This window comes from Stomoxys calcitrans, chromosome 2, assembly GCF_963082655.1.
Source record: "Stomoxys calcitrans chromosome 2, idStoCalc2.1, whole genome shotgun sequence".
NCBI lineage: Eukaryota > Metazoa > Arthropoda > Insecta > Diptera > Muscidae > Stomoxys > Stomoxys calcitrans.
The window spans coordinates 415,543-438,998 of record NC_081553.1 but is presented as its reverse complement, the minus strand read 5'-3'; the positions used below and the strand labels follow the sequence as shown (position 1 = coordinate 438,998).

At 34.7% G+C, this 23,456-nt stretch overlaps 1 protein-coding gene and 1 long non-coding RNA gene across 12 annotated transcripts in view; both read right to left on the bottom strand.

Annotated features, from left to right (window-relative positions):
* Positions 1–1,889: 1,889 nt before the first annotated feature.
* The window catches only part of LOC106087333 (uncharacterized), a 133,299-nt gene continuing 111,732 nt past the window's right edge, over positions 1,890–23,456 (bottom strand). For 9 of the 11 annotated variants that reach the window (XM_059362627.1, XM_059362629.1, XM_013252344.2 and 6 more), the window contains 2 exons: positions 13,336–13,698; positions 7,406–7,495 (listed from right to left, as the gene is read on the bottom strand). In XM_059362627.1, the coding sequence (XP_059218610.1) occupies positions 13,370–13,698 (329 nt within the window). In that variant the 3' untranslated portion in view covers positions 7,406–7,495; positions 13,336–13,369. Of the gene's footprint in view, positions 7,496–13,335; positions 13,699–23,456 lie in introns of all 11 variants that reach the window. The other 2 variants (XM_013252350.2, XM_013252351.2) reach the window with 1 other exon arrangement.
* LOC106087338 (uncharacterized) lies at positions 8,059–8,810 on the bottom strand. The gene is made up of 2 exons (XR_001221267.2): positions 8,471–8,810; positions 8,059–8,326 (listed from the first exon to the last, which is right to left on the bottom strand). It is a non-coding gene; the product is annotated as an uncharacterized LOC106087338 (long non-coding RNA).

Sequence of the window (23,456 nt, the reverse complement as noted above, 5' to 3'; positions counted from 1 at the left end):
CCAGATCTGTTTATATGACAGCTATATCAGGTTATGAACCGATTTGAACCATATTTGGCACAGTTGTTGGATATCATAACAAAATACTACGTGCCAAAATTCATTCAAATTGGATAAGAATTCCGCCTTTAGAGGCTCAAGATCGGTTTATATGGCAGCTATATCAGGTTACGGACCGATTTGAACCATACTTGGCACAGTTGTTGGATATCATAACAAAACACGTCGTGCAAAATTTCATCCCAATCGGATAAGAATTGCGCACTCTAGAGGCTCAAGAAATCAAGACCCAAGATCGGTTTATATGGCAGCTATATCAAAACATGGACCGATATGACCCATTTACAATACCAACCGACCTACACTAATAAGAAGTATTTGTGCAAAATTTCAAGCGGCTAGCTTTACTCCTTCGGAATTTAGCGTGCTTTCGACAGACAGACGGACGGACATGGCTAGATCGACATAAAATTTCACGACGATCAAGAATATATACACTTTATGGGGTCTCAGACGAATATTTCGAGTAGTTACAATCAGAATGACGAAATTAGTATACCCCCCATCTTATGGTGGAGGGTATAAAAAAAAGTTTTAAATACCAATGTTAGCATTTTGCGTACAGTACCAAGAAATCTAGATCCACATGTGTTAATTCCCGTCATCAGCCCCGTTTTCCAGGGCAATACATCTCCATATGGCTAATAGACTAGAATATTTTAAATAATTAATAATTTTTGGCATGGAAACTCGATTTTCTCTTGTATCGCGGCAAGTAATTCGTAAGTAAGGCATTGATCAAAATTTTAATTGTGTTCCCTTTCACTAATTCCATTGCGAAAAGAAGTGAGAATGTATCAAATATATATGCCTCCCTTCTATAATATACAGACACAAAGTGGTGTGGCAGACAAAACACATCAAGAAAACAGAAAGGGTAGATTTTTTCTCTCCATAAAATATTTTTTATTTATTTATAATTGTCAAGTTAGAAAAACAATTAATTCCAAACGCAACAAATTGGTGGATATTGTAGAATGCAAACGGAGACTATTGAGCACTTCCTTTATTCCTCCCCAGCACTGATGAAACGCAGACTTAGAACTCCAAGTCGTCTATTCTTTCGTCAACTTGTTGAGATATGGACCTAAGATAGCAGCCATCAGACGCGTGGTGTTGTTTTCAAAACGGTATTTTTAACATACTAATTGGAGGCTATAAAAAAAAGTTTTAAATACCAATGTTAGCATTTTGCGTACAGTACCAAGAAATCTAGATCCACATGTGTTAATTCCCGTCATCAGCCCCGTTTTCCAGGGCAATACATCTCCATATGGCTAATAGACTAGAATATTTTAAATAATTAATAATTTTTGGCATGGAAACTCGATTTTCTCTTGTATCGCGGCAAGTAATTCGTAAGTAAGGCATTGATCAAAATTTTAATTGTGTTCCCTTTCACTAATTCCATTGCGAAAAGAAGTGAGAATGTATCAAATATATATGCCTCCCTTCTATAATATACAGACACAAAGTGGTGTGGCAGACAAAACACATCAAGAAAACAGAAAGGGTAGATTTTTTCTCTCCATAAAATATTTTTTATTTATTTATAATTGTCAAGTTAGAAAAACAATTAATTCCAAACGCAACAAATTGGTGGATATTGTAGAATGCAAACGGAGACTATTGAGCACTTCCTTTATTCCTCCCCAGCACTGATGAAACGCAGACTTAGAACTCCAAGTCGTCTATTCTTTCGTCAACTTGTTGAGATATGGACCTAAGATAGCAGCCATCAGACGCGTGGTGTTGTTTTCAAAACGGTATTTTTAACATACTAATTGGAGGCTATGTTGGGTTAATACATGAATAAAACTACTTGTGGATTTGGTTTTGTTGTAAGTAAGGTATGGTATAGTAGTTTATTATAATAAAATGAGTTCTTAATTTAGATTAGTTTGCTGTTTCTGTCGGTTTCACTTAATATAAATGGCATCATTTTATATTTTCACGAACGGTTTGCTTTTGGGGTTTTTTTTTTTTATTTTTTTATTATCATTAATTTATATATTGTTCATATTTTTGTAAGTATATAAATTTGCTAGTTTGCCATAAGTATTTGTTGTTTTTGTGTGTTTGTTAATTATATTTCGCTTTTTGTAAACGATAAGAAACAAGATACAAATTAAAAAGTGTATAACTAACCCATGCAACGGAACAAGGCCGCCTTCTGCTAGTAACGTTTCTATAATTGTGGATGCTGTATTGTAGTGATTAATGTTCAATTTAAAATATAAATTTTATTTTGGAGATTTCGTTAGAAAATTTATTAGAAGACAATGATTTGGTGTTGGGTTTGCAATGAAAAAGGGAACATTTAAGGAGAAACAAACAGAGATGTGTGGGAAATGTTTGTAAACGAACACCGTATGGAATTGCTTTGTTGCCTCGGTGTTCTCTTGCCAGTGGTTAACGCAGTTTGGTTAAGCCAAAATAAGGTAGGTGAGCTTGACAAATTCTTAATTTTGTGTATGACGTTGTTTTTTCTTTGCTTGTTATTATATTTATTATTACTTTAAATTGAAAGGATACTACAAGCTAATTTTTTATTTTTATTAGGTATATTGTTTGCTTTGTTTGTAAGTATGTATGTAGTAATATATTTAAGACTATTCATAAATGTTTTATAGTTGTTGTTATTCTTCCTTTTAATTGTGTTAAGCTAAGTTGTTATATTCATAGATGTCAATATAATGTTTTTATGCATATAAAATTTATTAGTTTTATAGGCTTTTATATTAATGTTTGTTTTGTCTTTTGACTTTCTTTATATCGAAAACGAAATAGTTTTGAAATTCTTCCCCAAACTTCAAAACCAATTTCGTTTTCATAAAAATTTATATAGCAAAGCATTTCCTAAAAATTCGTTGAAAGTTAACTAAATCACAAGGTATGTTGTTGTTGTTGTTGTTGTTATCATGGGAGAGGATTTCTAAAATATCCATAGAATTTAAGAGTAAATATATCGATTATTGCATCGTACTTTATTGTACTTGTTTGTTATCCCATGGGGATTTCCTATGTATAATTCAAGTACGCACTAATATTTTCCGAAGCTATAGACGCACACGTGATCTGTCACAGTTGGAATTTGGTTGATTATTCAAATTTGGAAAGAAGAAGAGTTGTTTTGCCAAATTCTTTCAATGGCTATCTTCTGTTGATGCTTTTTCCTTGTTATTCAAAACTATGTCACAGTTAGGCTTTTCATTTGAGCTTTTGGTTTAATTCTATGTCTGTCTGTTACGAGCACCATTTACAACAGCGACAGGAACTAAAGAAACCCAAACAGGGGTTGGCTTTTAATTCGATGGAAACATTAACGCTGCAGGCTTTCAGTAGCATGAAGGCTCTCTGCAACCATGGATAAGTTAAATTGTGAACACTGGTCATTTATCCTGGATAGAGCGAAGGTAAAAAATGATCTTTGTCTGGCTTGAGAAAGAGAGCGACTAAAAACAGACTCTCACTATTCCAGGAAGCAAAAGTGATGCCTTTATTCCATCGAGCGAACGATGCGATAAACGGAAACAACCAAACTTCAATTCGTATGCCTGTATGTTTGTATGTGAGTTAAAACAGCCAAAAATAATTAAATGGTTTAATGTTGACAACGCTGGATGACATTATTGTTTGTAAACGAATTTTAAACTAATGATAGTTCTCTATTCGATAATGTTCCATTCGATTGCCCAAAAGATACTTAGAACATTGATCACATTGTAAACAACGGAGAAATATTGCAGTTTCGGAGACTAAAAATTGGGCATAGAGAATAACGTCTGCTTTGGTTGCTTGTAAAAAATATCGGGTAACGGAGGTGAAAGGTGCGGTAGATGACCTCCGACTTAGGACAGAATCGGTGTCCTAATGGCTAAAATTGCCCCTTACGATCCTATTTGTGAATTCTTTTCTAAGAACATCTGAAGATGGTGAACACTACGTCCTGTGGGTTAGGCATTGAATGGAGGTGGTGGGGTTGGGGTAGTGATATTGATGCCAGTAGCGAGTAGTTGCTTTGTACAAATGCTTGCTTGTGTGTTGTAAATGCGTTTGGAAATTCTCAGATGTTGACCAATATATATCTTCCCCGTTGTTAATACAATTGGTCAACTCTTTAGAACTCACAACCGTTGTGCGCCATTTGAGTACATATTCGTAAGAAAACTATACTAAGTTGTCGGAATAAATCGCTACAACATTTTTTACTGATTGTGATCTGTTTGTCATGATAAGTCATTATTGTTAAACAAGAAATTTATGTTTGTATTTATATGTATATTGTTTATTGTTATTCCATGTCATTCAGATCCTCTTCGATATACTTAGTTGTATCGATTGTGGATCAAATGGTATGTTATTGGCTTCACTCTCCATATCGCCGTTAGGGTTTATGCAAACAAATTGCCAACATTTTAGCTTGGGGTAAATAGCTCCATAGATTTCATTCATAGCCCTTATGATGAAAAACTATGAAATTTAGACAAACGATTAGTGTGAACTCGAGATAATATCGAGTTGTTTCAAGGGGGCGTAAAAACAAAAACACCCAAAAATAAGTTTGTCTACCATAATGTTTGCGGTATTGCCTGGTAACTTTTTACGCCCATAACTTGATGAATTCAAGTTGAAATTTCGCAATTGTTTAGTACGTATGGCTGAAGGCTGGTACCAACGTCAGCCTGTTCTTGAATGCAACTAAATGCTTTCAATTCCATTTCAGATTGGCACAATTTGACATTAAAATCCAATTCTGTTGATATGTTATATAATGCTTGTATGGCCGAAAGTTTCGTTACATATTCGAATTGCATAAATACGAAACATGGGCTTGAAAATACGATTTGAACAATCGCATTCTATAATCAGCACCTAGCAATAAGAAGGAAAGAAGTTCTTTCTTTTTCTTCTGCTAAGTGTCTGTTGGTTCTTCCGTGTGTTTTTCCACAAAAAAAAAAAAAAAAAAAAAAAAACAACAACAAAGCTGCCAGATTCTAACTCGAGGCATTTGAGAGTTGTATTCAAGAAATTTTTTACTTAATTACATGTTTTTGGATTTTTAAAATCGGTTTTCAACGCAGGATTGTTTTCAAAAATTTGCTAAAGTTTTAGCGTTTATAGCTTCATTCGAATCGTGGAAAAGAGAGAAGGAGAGTGGGTCGGTGACATTTGCGCTAATATCGACTCTCGGCACTCATCCACACTTTTTTTTGTAATTCAAACAATCTATATAGGAATTATTTGGAAATATCATGACGGAATTCGTGGTTTAATTTATTTCTCTCGTCCCATACTCGTATGTGTATTAATTGAAATGTGGAAAATGTGTGTTTGTGGCATGGCTTTGTATTTATGTATGTATGTACGAGTGTTAATTCAAGGTATTTAGCATACTGCTGGCATAGTTAGCAGTGCGCTTACACAACGCTTTTATCTTCCATGAAATGTCTTTGTTTTCCGATTGATTTTGATTTTCCCTAATGTCATGTTGGTTTCAATCTTGTGTATGTGTGTGTTTGCGTTGAGTAATAAAATAAATTGGTTTCATGCTGTTATTGAGAGAGTTCGCTTATGCATTTTTTCCCTTTAAAATTGCTAATTAAAAAATAGTTTTTCATATATATATACTTTTTGTTTTAATTCTTTTTATATAACTATTATAAGAATGTATATATATATATGTTTGTATGTATATAAGTATATATATATATATATATATAAGAAGTATATAATAATGTATAGAGTTCATGTATAGAGAGTTGAATGTAAATATTTTTTGTTACCTTTGAAAGTGTTTAGAGAGCTTTTGGGCGTTTTTTTTCTTTTTTTCATTATATGTATATATATTTTGTTTTGATTTATTAATATAACAATGTATCAAATAATGATTGAGTTCCTTAAGATGTATGGTTGTTCACGACAAACGAAAATTGTGAAACTGAAAACTAAAAACAAAATCGTTTGAAACGCATATTTTGATTCGAAAATATGGTCCCGAAGTTCATGGTTTTATGTTTTTGTTCTTCTAAATTCTACTAAGACCTTCGTAGTGCCTATGATGAGGCAATATTTGTGGAGCGAACAGCTAATGTGGATATGGCTACAATGGGGATAGTGGTGGTGCGGATGTTAATTTAGAATATCCATGGGTTTTCCATGTAGTGTGACAAGATGACTTGAAATATTTCATTTTGCAGCTGCACTACTATTTGCTATAAGTCTATGTAACTAGGTTTGTCATTGTAAAAAGTTATGCTAATGTAACGCCTACCCAGAAGTGAGAGCCTATGAAGGCCTATGATTCTCTTTTGCTGCATCTCCCATTTCCGGATTTCCTCTTCAATGTTTTAAGCTTCTAACTGGGGTGTAAATCTAGTCCTAGAGCTATTCTGTTTTTTTGTTTGTTTTTGGTTTAACTTTAGAAAAAGAGAAAAAAGGAATGATCAAGACTGTAGGGAATTTCGAATACATGTGAGGAGGAGTGTCTCCGATTAAATCACTGCTTAATAATATTTGAATAAACCGAAGTTATGTAGCGTTTAATGTTTTCTTTTGTTTTTTTTTTTTGTTTTTGTTTTCGTTATAATGAATTTGTTATGCAAGGTTTTTTATAGACTTTTTTTGTTTGATTGTAATAATAAATCAGCGTTGTCAAAGTTCTTTTTGGTTTGGTGTATTAAAGGCAATAATTTGTTTTTGTGGTTGTTGTTGTTGTTTTTTAAAATGTCTTTTTGTATTGTTCTAAAAAGATGCTTGAATTAAAATTTAAAATTTTTTTTAAATTTGTATTTGTTTAAGTCCTATACGTGTTTTAGATAAGGTTGGGACTCTCTGGAGCGAGTCCGTCATTTCATTTGCTGTAATGGCTAATTTGATCGATTTTCCTCTTTCAGCTTCTTGGTTTTTATCTAAAAAAGTGCATTTGTTATTTGTTAAATTGTTGTGGGTTTTTTTAATATTCCAAAAAAATAGAAATAAAGGATTCGTTTCATTAATTATTCTCTAAGTTTAAAGCATATTCCATTGTTGTGTTTGGTTTGGTTTTATTTTTCTGTTTTGATTTGTTAAAGAACGCTGCGTAGACCCGTACACGGACGAACGAGATCTACTGAAGCTTAATGTTATGGACTGGCTTTTACAGCCAAGCGATGCACTTATTTTTCAGGCTCAATGATGTCCACGGCCACACTTTCGGCCACTGGGTTTGCGATGATATTGGGCTGTTGTTGTTGGACCATTGCCTCAGGCAGCGGAAGATGTTGCGTATGATGTTGTTGTTGTGGTGGATGCTGCTGAAGATGATGTGGATGGTAGGTGGATCCCTTCCTCTCGTGATGGGCTGAGTTGTTAACGGCCGGCGATACTGAATTGCTGCGAGTAGATCTCAACGAAGTGGCCGAGGCATTGCTGCCATGAGAATTAGAACGTGAACCTGAAAGTAGACGAGTATGCCGCCCAAAGGCAGGTATTTTGTAAATGTTGCGTTTTCCATATTAATATCAAGTAGAGATACTGAATGGTATACATTGGCCAATGCTCAAGAGCCAGAAGATCACCTTACAAAGCTATTGATGGGTGGAAATGTTTAAAACATTGTCCTCTTGGGATGAGCATTGTCCTCCTTATTAAATCATGAGCGGGCGGTTTGCAGCTAAAGAAGTGTGTATGTGCATACAATGCGCTTAAAACAAATGAAAAAAATGATGGTAGTGAAACAAAGAAAAAAAAACGCCAACTAAACAAAATGTACAAAAAACCAAAAGCACTTCAACATAAAATGTTTGCGGCTACATTACGGTGCATATAAAAAGTGCAACTTGTTCAACGCTTGCCAACACATACAAACATCTACTCTAGTAGGTACTAAATACATATAGCGGCAGCAAGCACCAAAAAAGTGTTAAAAGGCATATATGCTGTATAACAGTTCATCCGTACCATTCGCCATGAGTTATTTCCTATAAAGGTACACTTCTAAGAAATAAAATCGCAAAATTGGGGAAACATCCAAATGTCAGCCAACTACACAATGCAAAATAACAGTTTTATTGAAAATTAACATCAAAAATTGTGGTTAAAGTTATTCTTTTTAAGAATTTCATTGTATTGTTCTACCCATCGCCTTCTAGTCGTTCCATTGTAACATGCACTTTCCATTCCGTTCTACTGTTACAGCAATACCTTAATTTGAGATTTTGAGCTTGAATTTGGTTGACATCTATAGGGATATTTTATTCCCAGCACCAAAGGTTTGAAAATATTCCTTTTGTAAAGTCGACATTCAAAATATATTATTGTTTTGAATGTGAGCAAATTGGAAGCGCGAAAACGAAAAAATTATTTTGCAGCAATTAAATCAGCTATTGATTGAGGGTACGCGTTATTAAGGGGCAAATATTTTTATTACCTATCTGTATGGGACTCGTTGTGAGTATTGGAAGATAAAAGTCTACTTCACCTACCCACCTACCATTTCGGTCAAATGGGCTATATCATGACGGCTATATCACTTTTTAGACTGATTCGGATCATACTTGGCACGGACATTGAAAGTCATAACAGTCGCCCCTCTGTTCTTGAAACCCCGCTACTGAGTTTTTGAAAAGGAAGATATTGAATTGAAATTGCAGTTCCTTTCTTCCAACAATAGAGTATCCCATTAACGCCTGGCCCCTCGATTCCCCTGTCCGATTTTGATGAAACTGCCTGTATTTATTATTTAGAGCATTTATTTTATTTAGATTTAAAAAAATGTATTATTGCAAAAAATAAAAAAAAATGTATTTCTTAGGTTATTATGTTTTTATTAAAAAAAATTCTTTATGACCATTAAGCGAAGAAAAGTGGATTTCATTTCAATAAATCTATTTTTTTATATAGAAAGCATCAAATGCAATAAGACGCTAAAACGGTTTCCAGAAATCTTACTCCTAAGAATTGATAGAAAACTGTTTGTTTCATTTTTTTTGGATATAATATATTTGCGGTATAAGGGCGTAGTCACTACGATTTTTAACCGATTTGAACGAAATTCGTTATGAAATGTATTGTCTTTGGTCTCCCGCAAAAAACGGATAACAAAAGGCGAAGAAAGCAGGGCCAGATGATAAATGAAAGCATATTGTGGTATAATTTTTAACATATTTTACAATAATGTTAGCCATGATTTTTACATATATAGATAAAAGAAAACGGAAGAACAATTAGTTGTACGGAGTTTGCTCTTTATCGCACATGTGAATTAAGTTCATAGTTTGTTTTGTTTGGGTATTTATGCATGTGTACGAAATTTAAATAAAATTGTATTTGTATTGATTCTTTTTGGAAATTAGTCAAGTGGACATTTTTTTAGATGTTTCTCATAGTCTTCAGTCAGGCTCACACAGATAATTTCTTCTAAAATTGAATTGAAGGACTTTTAAGTGAAATCTATCAAAGGGTGCTTTTACACGACATGTATATATTTTTCATAAGATATGTCGAATGTGGCATATATGAACATTGTACACGTCATTTGATACGTATGACACATTTAAATTGAAAAAAGAATTTTGGAATATATGTTCATATCCTAGTTTTTCGATTGAAACGAGAAACATGTGTATGAACCAATTGCAATACATATGACAATACATGATGGTTAGCGCTCTATAATTATTAGTGTAAGTTGCTCGTATAAGTGCGATCAATATTCCACATTTAACTACGAGCTAAAGAAGTTCATGCGAAAGATCGGTCCTTTATACAGGCTTACTACAGCAACATACATTCCGCTCTGTTAGATTAATTAGCTAAATCTGCCTACAAATATACTGAACACTTATTATTGCTGAAACTAGAAGCCACATTTTCAACGATAACATTCAATTTGTTCTGCTATTACAACATACATAATTTGTTGTTCAAACGAATACACTTTATACTTAAAAAACAGTGGTGGTCACACTTGCACATACGCACCCTATTACCAAGTGCGTGAATTTATATACACAATAATCTGCAATAGCATGTGTGTATTTGGCCACTACCACTTTAAAAAGTAGTTGCATTTACTTCAATTGCCTGTTTCAGTTGTTGTTTGTTTATAACTCCTATAAGCCTGATATCCTAAAATTTGGAAGAATTTTCCTCTAAAGGTAGGTGTGAAGTTCGTTGAAGTTGAAGTTTTCACAAAACATTGTTTTCCTTATGTTAGAAATCCACAAAAAAGCGTTTTTGCAATAAAATAAGTACTGCAAATGAAAAAGTTGTTTATAGATTTGTTCACTCTTTTCTTATGTGGAGTTTCACTGTTAACTTAATATAATACCCAACTTAACACGAACGAACTACGAACCGTTAGCAGACAGTGGAACTACTCTATCAGAACACATTATTCTGTGAGTATTTACTGTACAAAAGTAATGTAAAGTGTATAACTCAGCTGTTTATGTTATATACACTTTCGGAAGCCACCGTGGCGCAGAGGTTAGCATGTACGCCTATGGCGCCGCCCCGACGTAAACATCAGGAAAACAATTTCAGCGGTTAAACTTAAAATTTTAATCGGACTGCACTCATTGATATGAGATAAATAACCACTGTTCCTGAATGAAATGTTCATGGGAAATTTTAAATTTTACCTGGACTTTCTTTGACATTGTTGCTCTTCAACGATTGTAAATAATATGATCCTTGTGAATTTATACACAAAGATCTACCTACACAGGCCGAAAAATCAAAACAATATGTACATATCTGATTGTAATTACTGTTACAAAAAGTTACTTCAACTTATGAGGAGAAGCCTTGTCCTAGGTAGAACGATGGATTCTTGTTGCCTTCAAATACTCATGATTCATGAACATATAGGTGTTTTGTTTCACACAATTATCAAAGATTCTTCTATTGAGATGACTTAAACCATTTCCTTAACCTTAATAACCAGCAGAAAGTTTAAGCTAACAAATGAATTTTCAGCATCAGCCTGTTGCTATGGAATTACATAAGATAGCTCCTGTGATCGCAGCAACATGTACTTCTAACAGTCAGCATACATTTTTCTATGAGGGAACTCAAGAACGGGCGCAATCCGATCTTTTGATATCAGACACATTTTTGGAACAATAACAATTACAAATATGTTTGAAATTTTTAAGGACTAGTATTAATTGTTTTTAGGTTATATTTCTAAGTCCTTAGCGTAAAAAAGCGTTATTTTTTCAAACATTTTTAATTTATAATTTTTTTTTATATGAAGTTTGGCAGCTGTTCATGTGAAAAGACGAAATGATAGTGGTTGCCATTTAATTGAGTGACTCCCATCCTTTCGATTGGTTGTCGCACAACTTACTGGTCGTAGAAAAAAATCGCATTGTATGTTAGTCAACGAACATTTCAAAAATTTTGTGTGAAGATTTCTTTGTTTCTGTTCCACAAAGCGGTTGAAGCAATATACATATGCCAATTGCATATTTACCAATCAACATTTTATTAAGGAACAGGGCTAAACTTCTCACATATCAATTAGAGCTTTCTGATTCAAGTTTAGGCTCTATGATAAGAGGCCTCCTTTTTATAGCCGTGTCCTGCGAGCCGCAGTGCGACACCTCTTTGGGGAGAAGTGGCATAGTATTTTTTCAAACATTTTTAATTTATAATTTTTTTTTATATGAAGTTTGGCAGCTGTTCATGTGAAAAGACGAAATGAGTGCCAACTCATAGTGGTTGCCATTTAATTGAGTGACTCCCATCCTTTCGATTGGTTGTCGCACAACTTACTGGTCGTAGAAAAAAATCGCATTGTATGTTAGTCAACGAACATTTCAAAAATTTTGTGTGAAGATTTCTTTGTTTCTGTTCCACAAAGCGGTTGAAGCAATATACATATGCCAATTGCATATTTACCAATCAACATTTTATTAAGGAACAGGGCTAAACTTCTCACATATCAATTAGAGCTTTCTGATTCAAGTTTAGGCTCTATGATAAGAGGCCTCCTTTTTATAGCCGTGTCCTGCGAGCCGCAGTGCGACACCTCTTTGGGGAGAAGTGGCATAGTACCTCACAACTTTCGCCAGCATTACGAGGGGATAGTCACCGATAAAAAACAATTCTGATGTTCTTGCCAGGCGGTGGCCTCCAGATATATGTAAAAATCAAAATAAATAGCAGAAAATATTACACATTTAAGAGAATTTCACTTCACCAAATGGTCAATATCGATTTAGTTGCTGCTAAGATCAACAAACTGAGAAAAAATGTTAATACGAAAACAGAAAGTTCACAACTTACTAATAAAATTGAATTGTGGTATTTAGGCAAAAGAAGGTAGAACCTAAGCTCTTTGAACATTCATACCTTAAATATAAGATACACTGTAAATATTATGAGACTAACAAATGAATTGAAAATTGAATTAAGGGAATTTCTAAGACTAAAATACAATATGTAGTGTAGGTGAAAAATTATTTTTTTTTACATTTAATATGAAAAAGCGTATTTTTTAAATAGATTGTGTTTTGTTATAAATGCTACAACAGAAATGTAATAGCATATTTTAGGGTTCTTTGTTGCCGAGCTCAAATAATTTCTAAATCACGTTGTAAATGTCACATGAATTATACACATGTTGTATGATTATACACATGCGACATCAACGTATGCTGTGGTGGTTGTATCTTCACAACTCCCGTTTACAAACCGTTTTCTTTGCTTCGCATGGTTGACGACGGCATCGCAGAGCGCTTATTTTTTTGGCTTTGGCATCAATGGGCAAAACTGTGATATTGTAGGCCTTCCGTGTACATGTTTAATGTGGTTATTGGACTATTGGATAAAGTATGTGTAGGTGTGTGTGTGTGTGTGGACATTTTCTTAATTTCTATTGTTATCAGTGTTAGGTTAGTAGCCTGGATTGGCATAGGGTGGAGTGTAGTGGAGCCGAAATAGTTGAGTACATATAACGAATATTGAGAGCTACAGGAACATAAAAATAAAGGACAAACACACTACGTACATGCATACTCACATGAACTTTTTATGCGAACATGTGAGCACGCACATACATATGTAAACAAACGACCACTACGTAAGCGTTTCGAGAAAGTACTAACTACACATTAAGTACATAAGGCTACAGGAGACAAGTTTAGAAGAAGGAAAGACTGAAGTGTTTGTTCTAAGGTCGCCACTGTATAAGAGGGCAGGCGAAAGGGGTAGAGGAAGAGAGCAGAGCGATATAGGACTAATGGAGAAATTCTAGAGGAGACAGTTTTTCTAGTAGCACCATACCTCGTATCGGAGGCCATACACCGGTTTGAATTGTCTAGAACTTGTTTGGTTTTATGGCAACAATCGGCGGCAGCGTTGGCTTTATATTCGTGCTACAAGTTGTACTTGTCGCGTGACTGTGAATGGCGTAGTTCATAGCGGCAGTCGGTGTTGGTGACACATTGGCGCTGTGTATCCCACCGGAATGGGACGCAATTGTATTGCTTGTCGCATTGCCCGTACTTGCGGCGTTCGCTTGTGGGTGCTGGGCATGGTGGTGTGCGTTCACTGAGTGGCTGTGCTCAAGCAAACGTGAGCAGTTCGAAGCATCACTTACGCGCGAATCACTCGATCGGGTATTGCTCTTAGAACGGGTCATTCTTCCTGCAAACATTAACCGATAGCATAAAAAAGAACCAACAAAATATTGCGAATATAAAATAATAACCAATGAACATAAAATGAATAGAACACAACAGAAATATCTGCATTACGTTATCGCACAGTAGGACAAACGGCGGCAAAATTGGGAATGAGTCGACAGCTTTTATTTGTTTATCTGGACGTTTGTAGAAGAGGACATATCTGTCAGGAAAATAGCCTTGTTGGTCAATACTTCTCCTACCTTCGAGAGGCTAAACATTTTGGTCCACCGAACCGATTTGCATGATTTAGGATTGTAGGGAAAGAAATTGACGAGATCATGCATATGCTAACATGTCATAGGGCAGTGTTTCCCTAATGACTCTGTCAATGTTTAAGCTATATACTGGACATTTCACACCAATTGACAAAATTGAATATGTGTAAATACGAATATGTATGAACAATATAAAAAAGAATCGTATCAATATCTTAAGCAGCTGAAAAATGAAATATGCTAAGTTTTCCCCAAAAAGATGCTCCCATTTCCTTTAAGTTTTCATAAACTTTGGCCATCAAAGCATTATCATTTCTTTTCATTTTCATAAAGCGAACGTTTTGGGGAAAGTTAATTTGACTAATTTCGATATCAAACCACCCCATTATCCAATTAGCCAAATATGGCCAATTTTAATAAATGTTAAAAGTTTCACCCGGGCAAAAAGTTCTGTCCGATTTTATGTAACCGACAACATAAAAGTCAATTTTTCAAAAAAGTTGAATTTTCCTGGAAGCTTCATGGGTTGGAATATACTTTTGCCAAATTTTAGAAAAATTGAATTCAAATTGTGGGTTCCAGAGCAAAAATACTTTTGTTCGGAACCTACACCTAAATATGGACCGATCTAGACCATATTCGGCACAGTTGTAGATAGGTTAAATAAAACTCCCTGATGCTGATGAGTATGAAGTTACAGTTTTTTTATTAACAAATGTCAAAATTTTCTCTCGGGCAAAAAGTTTTGTCCGGTTTTATGTAACCGACAACATTAAAGTCAATTTTTCAAAAAAGTAGCATTTTCCTGCAAGCTTCAAAATTTTGATAGATTTGTCCATGGGTTGGAATATACTTCTGCCAAATTTATATTGGAATATACTTTTGCCAAATTTAATTGGATTCAAATTGTGGGTTCCAGAGCAAAAATACTTTTGTATGGAACCTACACCGATCTGGACCATATTCGGCACAGTTGTAGATAGGTTAAATAAAACTCCCTGATGCTGATGAGTATGATGTTACAGTTTTTTTTTCCAAATTTCAGCAAAATAGGAAATTATATACGACTTAAAACTATATTCTATAGCAAAAATATTGTCCAACCCAAATCGGGCGAATCGGTCAATATTTTGATGAAACTCCCACATAACGAAACATTTCGCAAATAGGGGTTTTTTACACCGCGTGTTGTGAAGTCTAAATGGAATTTAGAGTACATATAATCCTATTTGGAGGCCTTCGTGGCGCAGAGGTTAGCATGTCCGCCTGTGACGCTGAACGCCTAAATTTAAATCCTGGCGAGAACATCACAAACAATTTTCAGCGGTAGTTATCCCCTTCTAAAGTTGGCGACATTTGTGAGGTACTGTACCATCTAGTATGGCAGCCATGTTAAAACTTCTCCACAAAGAGGTGTCACACTGCGGCACGCCGTTCGGACTCGGCTATGAAAAGGAGGCCCTTTATCATAGAGCTTAAACTTGAATCGGACAGCACTCATTGATTTGTGAGAAGTTTGCCATTGCTTGTTAATGCGATGTTCATGGGCAAATTTGCAATTCACATTTGCAGAATCCTGGCTGGGAAATGTTGTATTCATCGATGGAAAGGTATGAACATTTCCTTTTAAATAAGGTATATTGCATAAATAAGGCGATCGGTTTTTATGCAAAGTAATAACGACAGCAAAAAATTTTGAAAAATTATTTTTTTTTTAATTAATTTTTATGTCAGTATTTTGGCTGCTAGGATATAGCGACATATACCTTACATTGGTGGAAACATGGCATTTAGTTTAAATTAAAAAAAAGTAAAAAGTTACCGTGAAACCTTTTTTCGAATCGAATTCAGCATAAACTGAATATATTTGCCTTGAAAACGAATCATTTTGGACTATTTATTTAATTCTGCTATATCCGATTTATAGCCCACACTGGATATTGCAGAATTAAAGATATTGTCCAAAATGATACTGTAGTCCAAAAACCTTGTCTAAATCCATATTGCGATGCATTTAGAAAACATTTCTTATCGATATAGCCCAGCATAGACCTTTGAAGAACATGCTTCTCCATTTTCGAAGTAGCAGGCAAAATGGTTATTGATCGCAAATTGCTAATTTCAAAAGAACCGCGAGCTTTCGGTATAGAAGCCAATTTGTCGACTTTTATTTAGATGACTTTATCAATTTAAAATCACTCCGAACACAACATATTCATAAACACAATAAAAAAATGGTTATTACCCCTGTTTATCCCAAAATCGGGAACAGCTATCTAAGCTACGCTAGCTGGTCAACAGTCTATAAAATAGTCACTAACATTAACCTGTTGAATTTCCTGGCTAACAACCTGTCGAATTTCCTGGCTTACAACAAAACTGCCAGTCAATCGTAGCTTTCTCCATGCATCCGAATTGTCCATGGTTCTAAATATTTAATAATAACAATATAATAAAACAACAATAATATATAACAATAACAATACTTTCTCCTTTCAATTCTCAGTACAGACTTGACTCTGTTCCTATGAGTACAATAGCTTCTCCCATAAGCATCAGTTCTATTATTTAAATACACTTTATAAGGTAGGTCTCTCAGAGACCTTGCATGTAAAAGGGCGCCAGAAAACATTCGCGGTTCTTTTGATTCTACTTTCTTTTGACGCACTAGTGGAACAAAAGAGAATAGATCGCATATGAATAAAGTAGCGAAAAAATCCATTCCAATCTATACTAATATATTCACGATATACAATATACTCCTTCCACGTACTCCAATATACGCGTTCCACTGCCAATTCAAGTAGAGGTATATATAAGCGAATAACGTGAGATCGAAGGGCACTGAAGTTCAGAAGAGATTTGCAACCAAGATGGATTACTCATCATACAATAAAAAATTCAAGAAGTGTACCATGGCCAATATCAATGCTAAGATCCAAACGATTTACAATGTTTGTAGCCATTGCAGTCTTAGTTTCATTAAAGAGGTTAAAGTTTAAGTCACCCACAACAAAAACATTTGAATAATTTCCAAAATTTCAGCGTATAACTCATCGAATAAATTAATTTTGCCATCACGTAGATAAGCAACACCAACGAGAATTTTTAAGGAAACTGATGAAATTTCTTTAAAAAAGCTTTATACTTAAATCTCTAAGATACATTAATACCCACTCCATCGCCCCTACTATTAGGTCGATCACTTCGAACAAATGAATATTCAGGAATGGATACTGATTTAGTTGAGACGTATGGCTTGGGCCATGTCTCTGCGGCACCAATTAAATCAAAGCTACTTTTGAATAACAAACCTTTTATGTTCATCTCTCTTAGTGCTGTAGTTAGAGGGCCTTATTCTTCACGTGGCCAAATGTTAATTTGTTATAATATCTATCAAAAGCTCTTATAATACGAAGCAGTGGCGACAACGGGACCAAGGTTGAAAGTAACCACCATTATGAAAAGCTGAATTACCTATGAGGAACCAAAACCCGTAATTAAATGAGAACATCTTTAAATTCATTTGGTTCAGAAAATAACTTAAAAATTTCACTAACAATAAATTAAGAATTTAAGTGAATACATAAATAATAATAATAGTCCACATGTGAGATCTTTAATTTTCATATGGAATAAAAAGTTAAGAAGCACCATCAACATCATTATTAAACAAAACATTCTTCAGTTATTTAAACATATCATCGAATTGCCGAGAGTCAACAAATTTTACTACAGCATTAGGAAGTTCAAATCTCACTTTGGGTATATCATCCTTAATCAAACAATATTTTTAATTTTGTTCGTTCCTACGCACACTACGACACCTGTAGACCAAGTCTTCTGCAGCCGATGTTAGGTGATCATTAAGACAAATCCTAGATTGAATATTAGCATGAATCACGTCGGGTGACCAAATGGCATCACATTTAGCATACTTTGCTATAACTGTGTCACGTACATGCGCTGAATTAAATGTTGCTCCTCGAAAAGAGCAACAATGCTGTATATGTGCCGCGCACAGTCAAACATGGCCCAAACTTCTCTCATTTGTAATATTTTGTGAACATCTACTAACGTCAGACTTAATCTCATTAACAGTTTGTAGAAACTCCTTCCGGAAAGTGTTTTCTAAATCATGTTTTTTTTTTGTCTCAAATTTCTTCATACATTTATCAAGCTGCTCCTTTAGCTGCATTTTGATTGATCTGGTAATGTCACTTAATCGTTTCTGTAAACCATCAAATCCACTTTAAGCATCAGAACTGATTTTACAACAAGTGTACCTTAACAATTTATTAGTATGTGCTTCTTCTCCACTTCCGCCAACACAATTTAGATGGAAAATTCCCGGACAGCCCTTGCAACCGATTTTGAATGCAGTCTTGTTAATGTGCTCCTTACATACTGGACATGTATAAAAGTTACGGCCACCCCAATGCTCACAAATATAAAGAACATATATTAATATATATGTGTATGGATGTATGTTCTCTCAAGTTACGGCCACCCCAAAGTTCACAAATATAAAGAACATAGGTACACATATTGATATATGTGTATGGATGTATGTTCTCTTGCATAGCGGCATGTTCAACCCTTCCGCCACATCCCAAGTCAATCTACCAATAATTCTCTGGAATCATATCGGATCACCGTAGCGCAGAGGTTAGCATGTCCGCCTATGACGCTGAACGCCTGGGTTCGAATCCTGGCGAGACCATCAGAAAACATTTTCAGCGATGGTTTTCCCCTCCTTATGCTGGCAACATTTATGAGGTTCTATGCCATGTAAAACTTCTCTCCAAAGAGGTGTCGCACTGCGGCACGCCGTTCGGACTCGGCTATAAAAACGAGGCCCCTTATCATTGAGCTTAAACTTGAATCGGACTGCACTCATTGATAAATGAGAAGTTAGCCCCTGTTCCTTTGTGGAATTTTCCTGGGCAAAATTTGCATATCGGACCACCCATTTTAAGTGTCATTGTACGAACGATACAATTGTAATGTGCAATCATAGCATTTTTTGCAACAACCTAAATTGACCAAATTAATTTTTTGGATTTATATCAATTCACTTCCATTACCCATTACAATAAATCTTCTAAATTTGCACAATCCAAATTGACCTATTGATAATTCATTTGAATTATATGGAATCACTTTAATCGTGCCAATGTAAAAATTGAAAGATCAGCTTTTTCATTGGATCAAGTCAATCAATAACTTATTCCCGAACTGAAATAATCCAATTTCTCTTGTTAGTATAAATAAGACAGATCGAAAGCATTGTAAACAGTTATCATTTTAAGCCATAATTGTGCATTACCACAATTAAATATAAAACAATACCAAGAGGGAATCATCAAAGACAGCCATAAAATAAAGGAAAAGCGCAAGAAATCATCGATTTTTATTACGAAATTAAGGACAAAGACCGAAGACCTATAACGTATTCCTTACATATAAAATAAGGAACCTATGGCTGGTCGGAATGGCGACCGACGCAAAGATACGAAAAATTGGGTAAAAATCCAGCTGTTGGAGAAAAACTTTTATCGGATTCGGAAATAAACGAGCCATGACATAGAAACACTAAAAAACTCTAAAGGAACAGTCAACTTTTTTAGTTTTGTTGACAAGTATTATTATGTGTGAAAGAACTTGCGTTGAAAATGAGCAATGATGAGTCACACTCTTTAAAAGTCAGAGATGATTAGAAATGAAATGACCACATATGTTTTGCAAACTTTTATTAGTGACGCCATTTTGTTGAATATCAGATAGTTTTCCATCGAAATGGCTTGCTCATTGCGTCCAGGGATTTCCCGTCTATGTTGTAATCGCGCAATCCCGACTCGTATCCCGGATATTCCCCAAAAAAAAAAAAACTCTTTTACAAACAAGTTAAAAACAAACTGGTTAAGAAAAACAACAGATGGGGCCTATGGGATGGGATACTTAGGCCTCAAAAGTACCACGGTATCTCCGCAAGGCACCTTTTTGAGAAAATAAAATTGTTTTTGTGTTTGCCTTAGAAGACTTAGTATTAACTAGACATGTTCACAAAAATCTATTTCTTAGTCGTTAAATATGTCCTTAATATTGTTGTTATACATAGCAATAAAAATGCAATTTAAATATATGTATGTATGCATCAGTGTGGGTCAATTTGTGTAACCTATCGGAAACAACGATCACCGTTTTTGAAAACGTAATTGAAAACATTTTCAAATAAAAAATTGGAAGTTCAAATTTTAAATTAAATTTTTTAATTTGTCCAATTAAAAGAGTGATTGAAAATTTTAATTAATTTCTATAACATGTGGTACTCAAATGTTCTGGTAAACGAAAGTCCGTGTCCTTAATATTAATGCTATAAATAGCAATTCAATTTGGATACAATTTGTCTAAACCTATCTGAAATAATGCCCTCCAGTGTGGATTTTTAGCAATAAAAAGTTTATTTTAGACTAACATTGTGTGCCTTTTCTAAACTTATTTGTCATTACCGATTTGCGGTGCAACCAATAAATACTTGTCTTTTCGACAGGGGCCTTTAGGAAAAAGTTTTTATATGGCCTAGTACCACCACTGAAAGTCTTTTTCTGATGTTCTCGCCGGGATTTTAAATTAAATTTTTTAATTTGTCCAATTAAAAGAGTGATTGAAAATTTTAATTAATTTCTATAACATGTGGTACTCAAATGTTCTGGTAAACGAAAGTCCGTGTCCTTAATATTAATGCTATAAATAGCAATTCAATTTGGATACAATTTGTCTAACCTATCTGAAATAATGCCCTCCAGTGTGGATTTTTAGAAATAAAAAGTTTATTTTAGACTAACATTGTGTGCCTTTTTTAAACTTATTTGTCATTACCGTTTTGGGGTGCAACCAATAAATACTTGTCTTTTCGACAGGGGCCTTTAGGAAAAAGTTTTTATATGGCCTAGTACCTCGACCGATAGCTATTCTACCAGTCGTTGAAAAGGTATTAGAGGAAATCATTGTAAGAAGACTAAACAGTTTTTTAAAGAAATACAACATCATAAACAAACAGCAGTATGGGTTCCAAAAAGGAAAAAATATAAACCAACTCCTGGGTTACTTCTCTAATCACATCAATGAATCACTGGACCAAAACAACAATTGCTTAGCGTTATTCATCGACTTTAGCAAGGCCTTTGACACATTGCCTCATGATAAATTGATAGAAATGCTCGAAAGGAGCGGTATCAGAGGACTCACATTAAGGTGGTTTGCAGACTACCTCTCATCCAGATCGTTTTGTGTTAAAATAAGTAACACAAGCAGTAGTATGTTGAATGCTCCATTCGGTGTACCACAAGGTTCGAAACTTGGTCCAATCCTGTACATCATCTACTCAAATGAGATGGTACGTCAACTTAAAAACAGCACCGCGTTCACATACGCAGACGATACAGCCATTGTAGTATGCAACAAGTCATTGAATACTGCAATAAAAACGCTGCAAAACGAGCTGGATATAATCACTAAATGGTGTCACGATAGCGGCTTAATCATAAATTCATCTAACACCAAAGTAATGCACATCAGACCAAAAAGTATACCAAAATCAAATATTCATATCATATATCACGACACAGAATGTCTACATAAAAATTGCAATGCAGTTAGCTTACATGACAAGTGCAATGGCAAATGCAGTACAGAACTCGAGCTAGTGGAAACCTATAAATACCTTGGAGTTCATTTGGACGACGGTTTTAAATGGAAAGTACATACATATACAGCATCTGCAAAAGAAACTACGACAATCAGCCTACGCACTATATCATCTCGGTAACTGTGCTCCATATCATGTGATAAAACAGGCCTATTTTTCATTAGTCGAATCACATCTTCGTCATGGGGTCACAGCATGGGGGAATGCGAGATGTTGCAGGCTCATTCAAACAGCGCAAACCCGGATAGTGAAACTCATAAACAAAAAAATGCAAAACAAAACACAACAAATCAATACAAACTCAATAAAGCCAATCTTTCAAAATCTGGGAATACTAAATATAAAGGAAATCTATTGCATCACTGTAGTTAGAGAAGTCATGGATGATGGCAGTTTAGCGAAGAAAATAAATCACAACCAAAATACACGAAGAAAAATCGAAGGCAAATATATGGTGCCGAAATTCAAGAACGATTATGGCAAATACTCACTATCTGTGACACTACCTACTATCATCAACGAAATTCCAACAAATATAACCAAGGAAAGAAATTACAATATTAGAACCAAATTAATCAAAGAATATTACTTAAATAATTAACCAAAAACAATGAAGTATACAGGCAATTTGGCCAACCTATGTAATAACATCACAGATCTTAACTTATTCTCACAAACAAGCTATTTAATGCTTCGTGGGACGTAATTTATAATGAAATGTAAAATTTGTTTATCTAATATCAATTTGTTTATCTAAAATGAAATAAATAAATAAAACCTGCAAAAAAAAAAAAAAAAAAAAAAAAAAAAAAAAAAAAGTCGCCAGCATTGGGAGGGGATAACCACCACTGAAAGTCTTTTTCTGATGTTTTCGGCGGGATTCGTTCAGTCGTCCAGCTTCAAAGATGTCCACCTTTGAATCTGGACGACTGGCTAATCTCTGCGCTACGGTGGCCTAAAACTTTGGGGCGTACGCCCCACCCCAAAACCTACCCAAAGTATACAAATTGAGACCATATGGGTACCAAATGAAAGCTATTTAAAAGAGTACGAACTTGATATAACAAGTTGACCCCAAGTGTCGGGGGGGCGTGCCCTATCCCCAAAAACCGATTGGGGCAATATGGGTATCAAATGAAAGGTAATTGGAAGAAGAATACGAAACTTATAAAAAAATTTGGGGTCAAGTCCCAGCGTCGCTGTTATTGTACTTTAGAAAGACAGAAACGAATGACTTTAGAGAACAAATATTTTCGATATTAAAATTCGATTCTCAAAATAGGTTTCTTTTTTGTTTGACAAATCTCTATGTATATGGTTTTATAGCCTAAAATTTACGAAGTTATTGGGAAAACACTAGTTATTGGGAAACCTTGGCCAAGTCTTCTCCTAAGTAGTCTTCCAAATTTTGGCCAGTTGGTTTTCAACTTATTACGGAAGCTTATCGGATTCTGCGCTGTCCGTACTTTTCTAAACCTAATGTAGCGATGGTCGGAGAAGGAGTGCTCCCTCCAATCCTGAATCTCATTCATCAGATTTTCTGAACATATTGTCACATCTAAAACCTCCTCCCTAATCCTACTAACAAAGATGGCGGTGTTACCAATATTTATTTTTTAAGACCGCAGCGTGATTTCGACAGACAGACGGATGGAAGGACATGGCTAGATCGTCTTATATTTATACGACGATCAAACGGAATGACAAAACGAATATATCGCCATCCTTCGGTGGTGGAAATAAAAATTGATATGGTCAGATCCAATTACATATCAGATATAATAACATTGA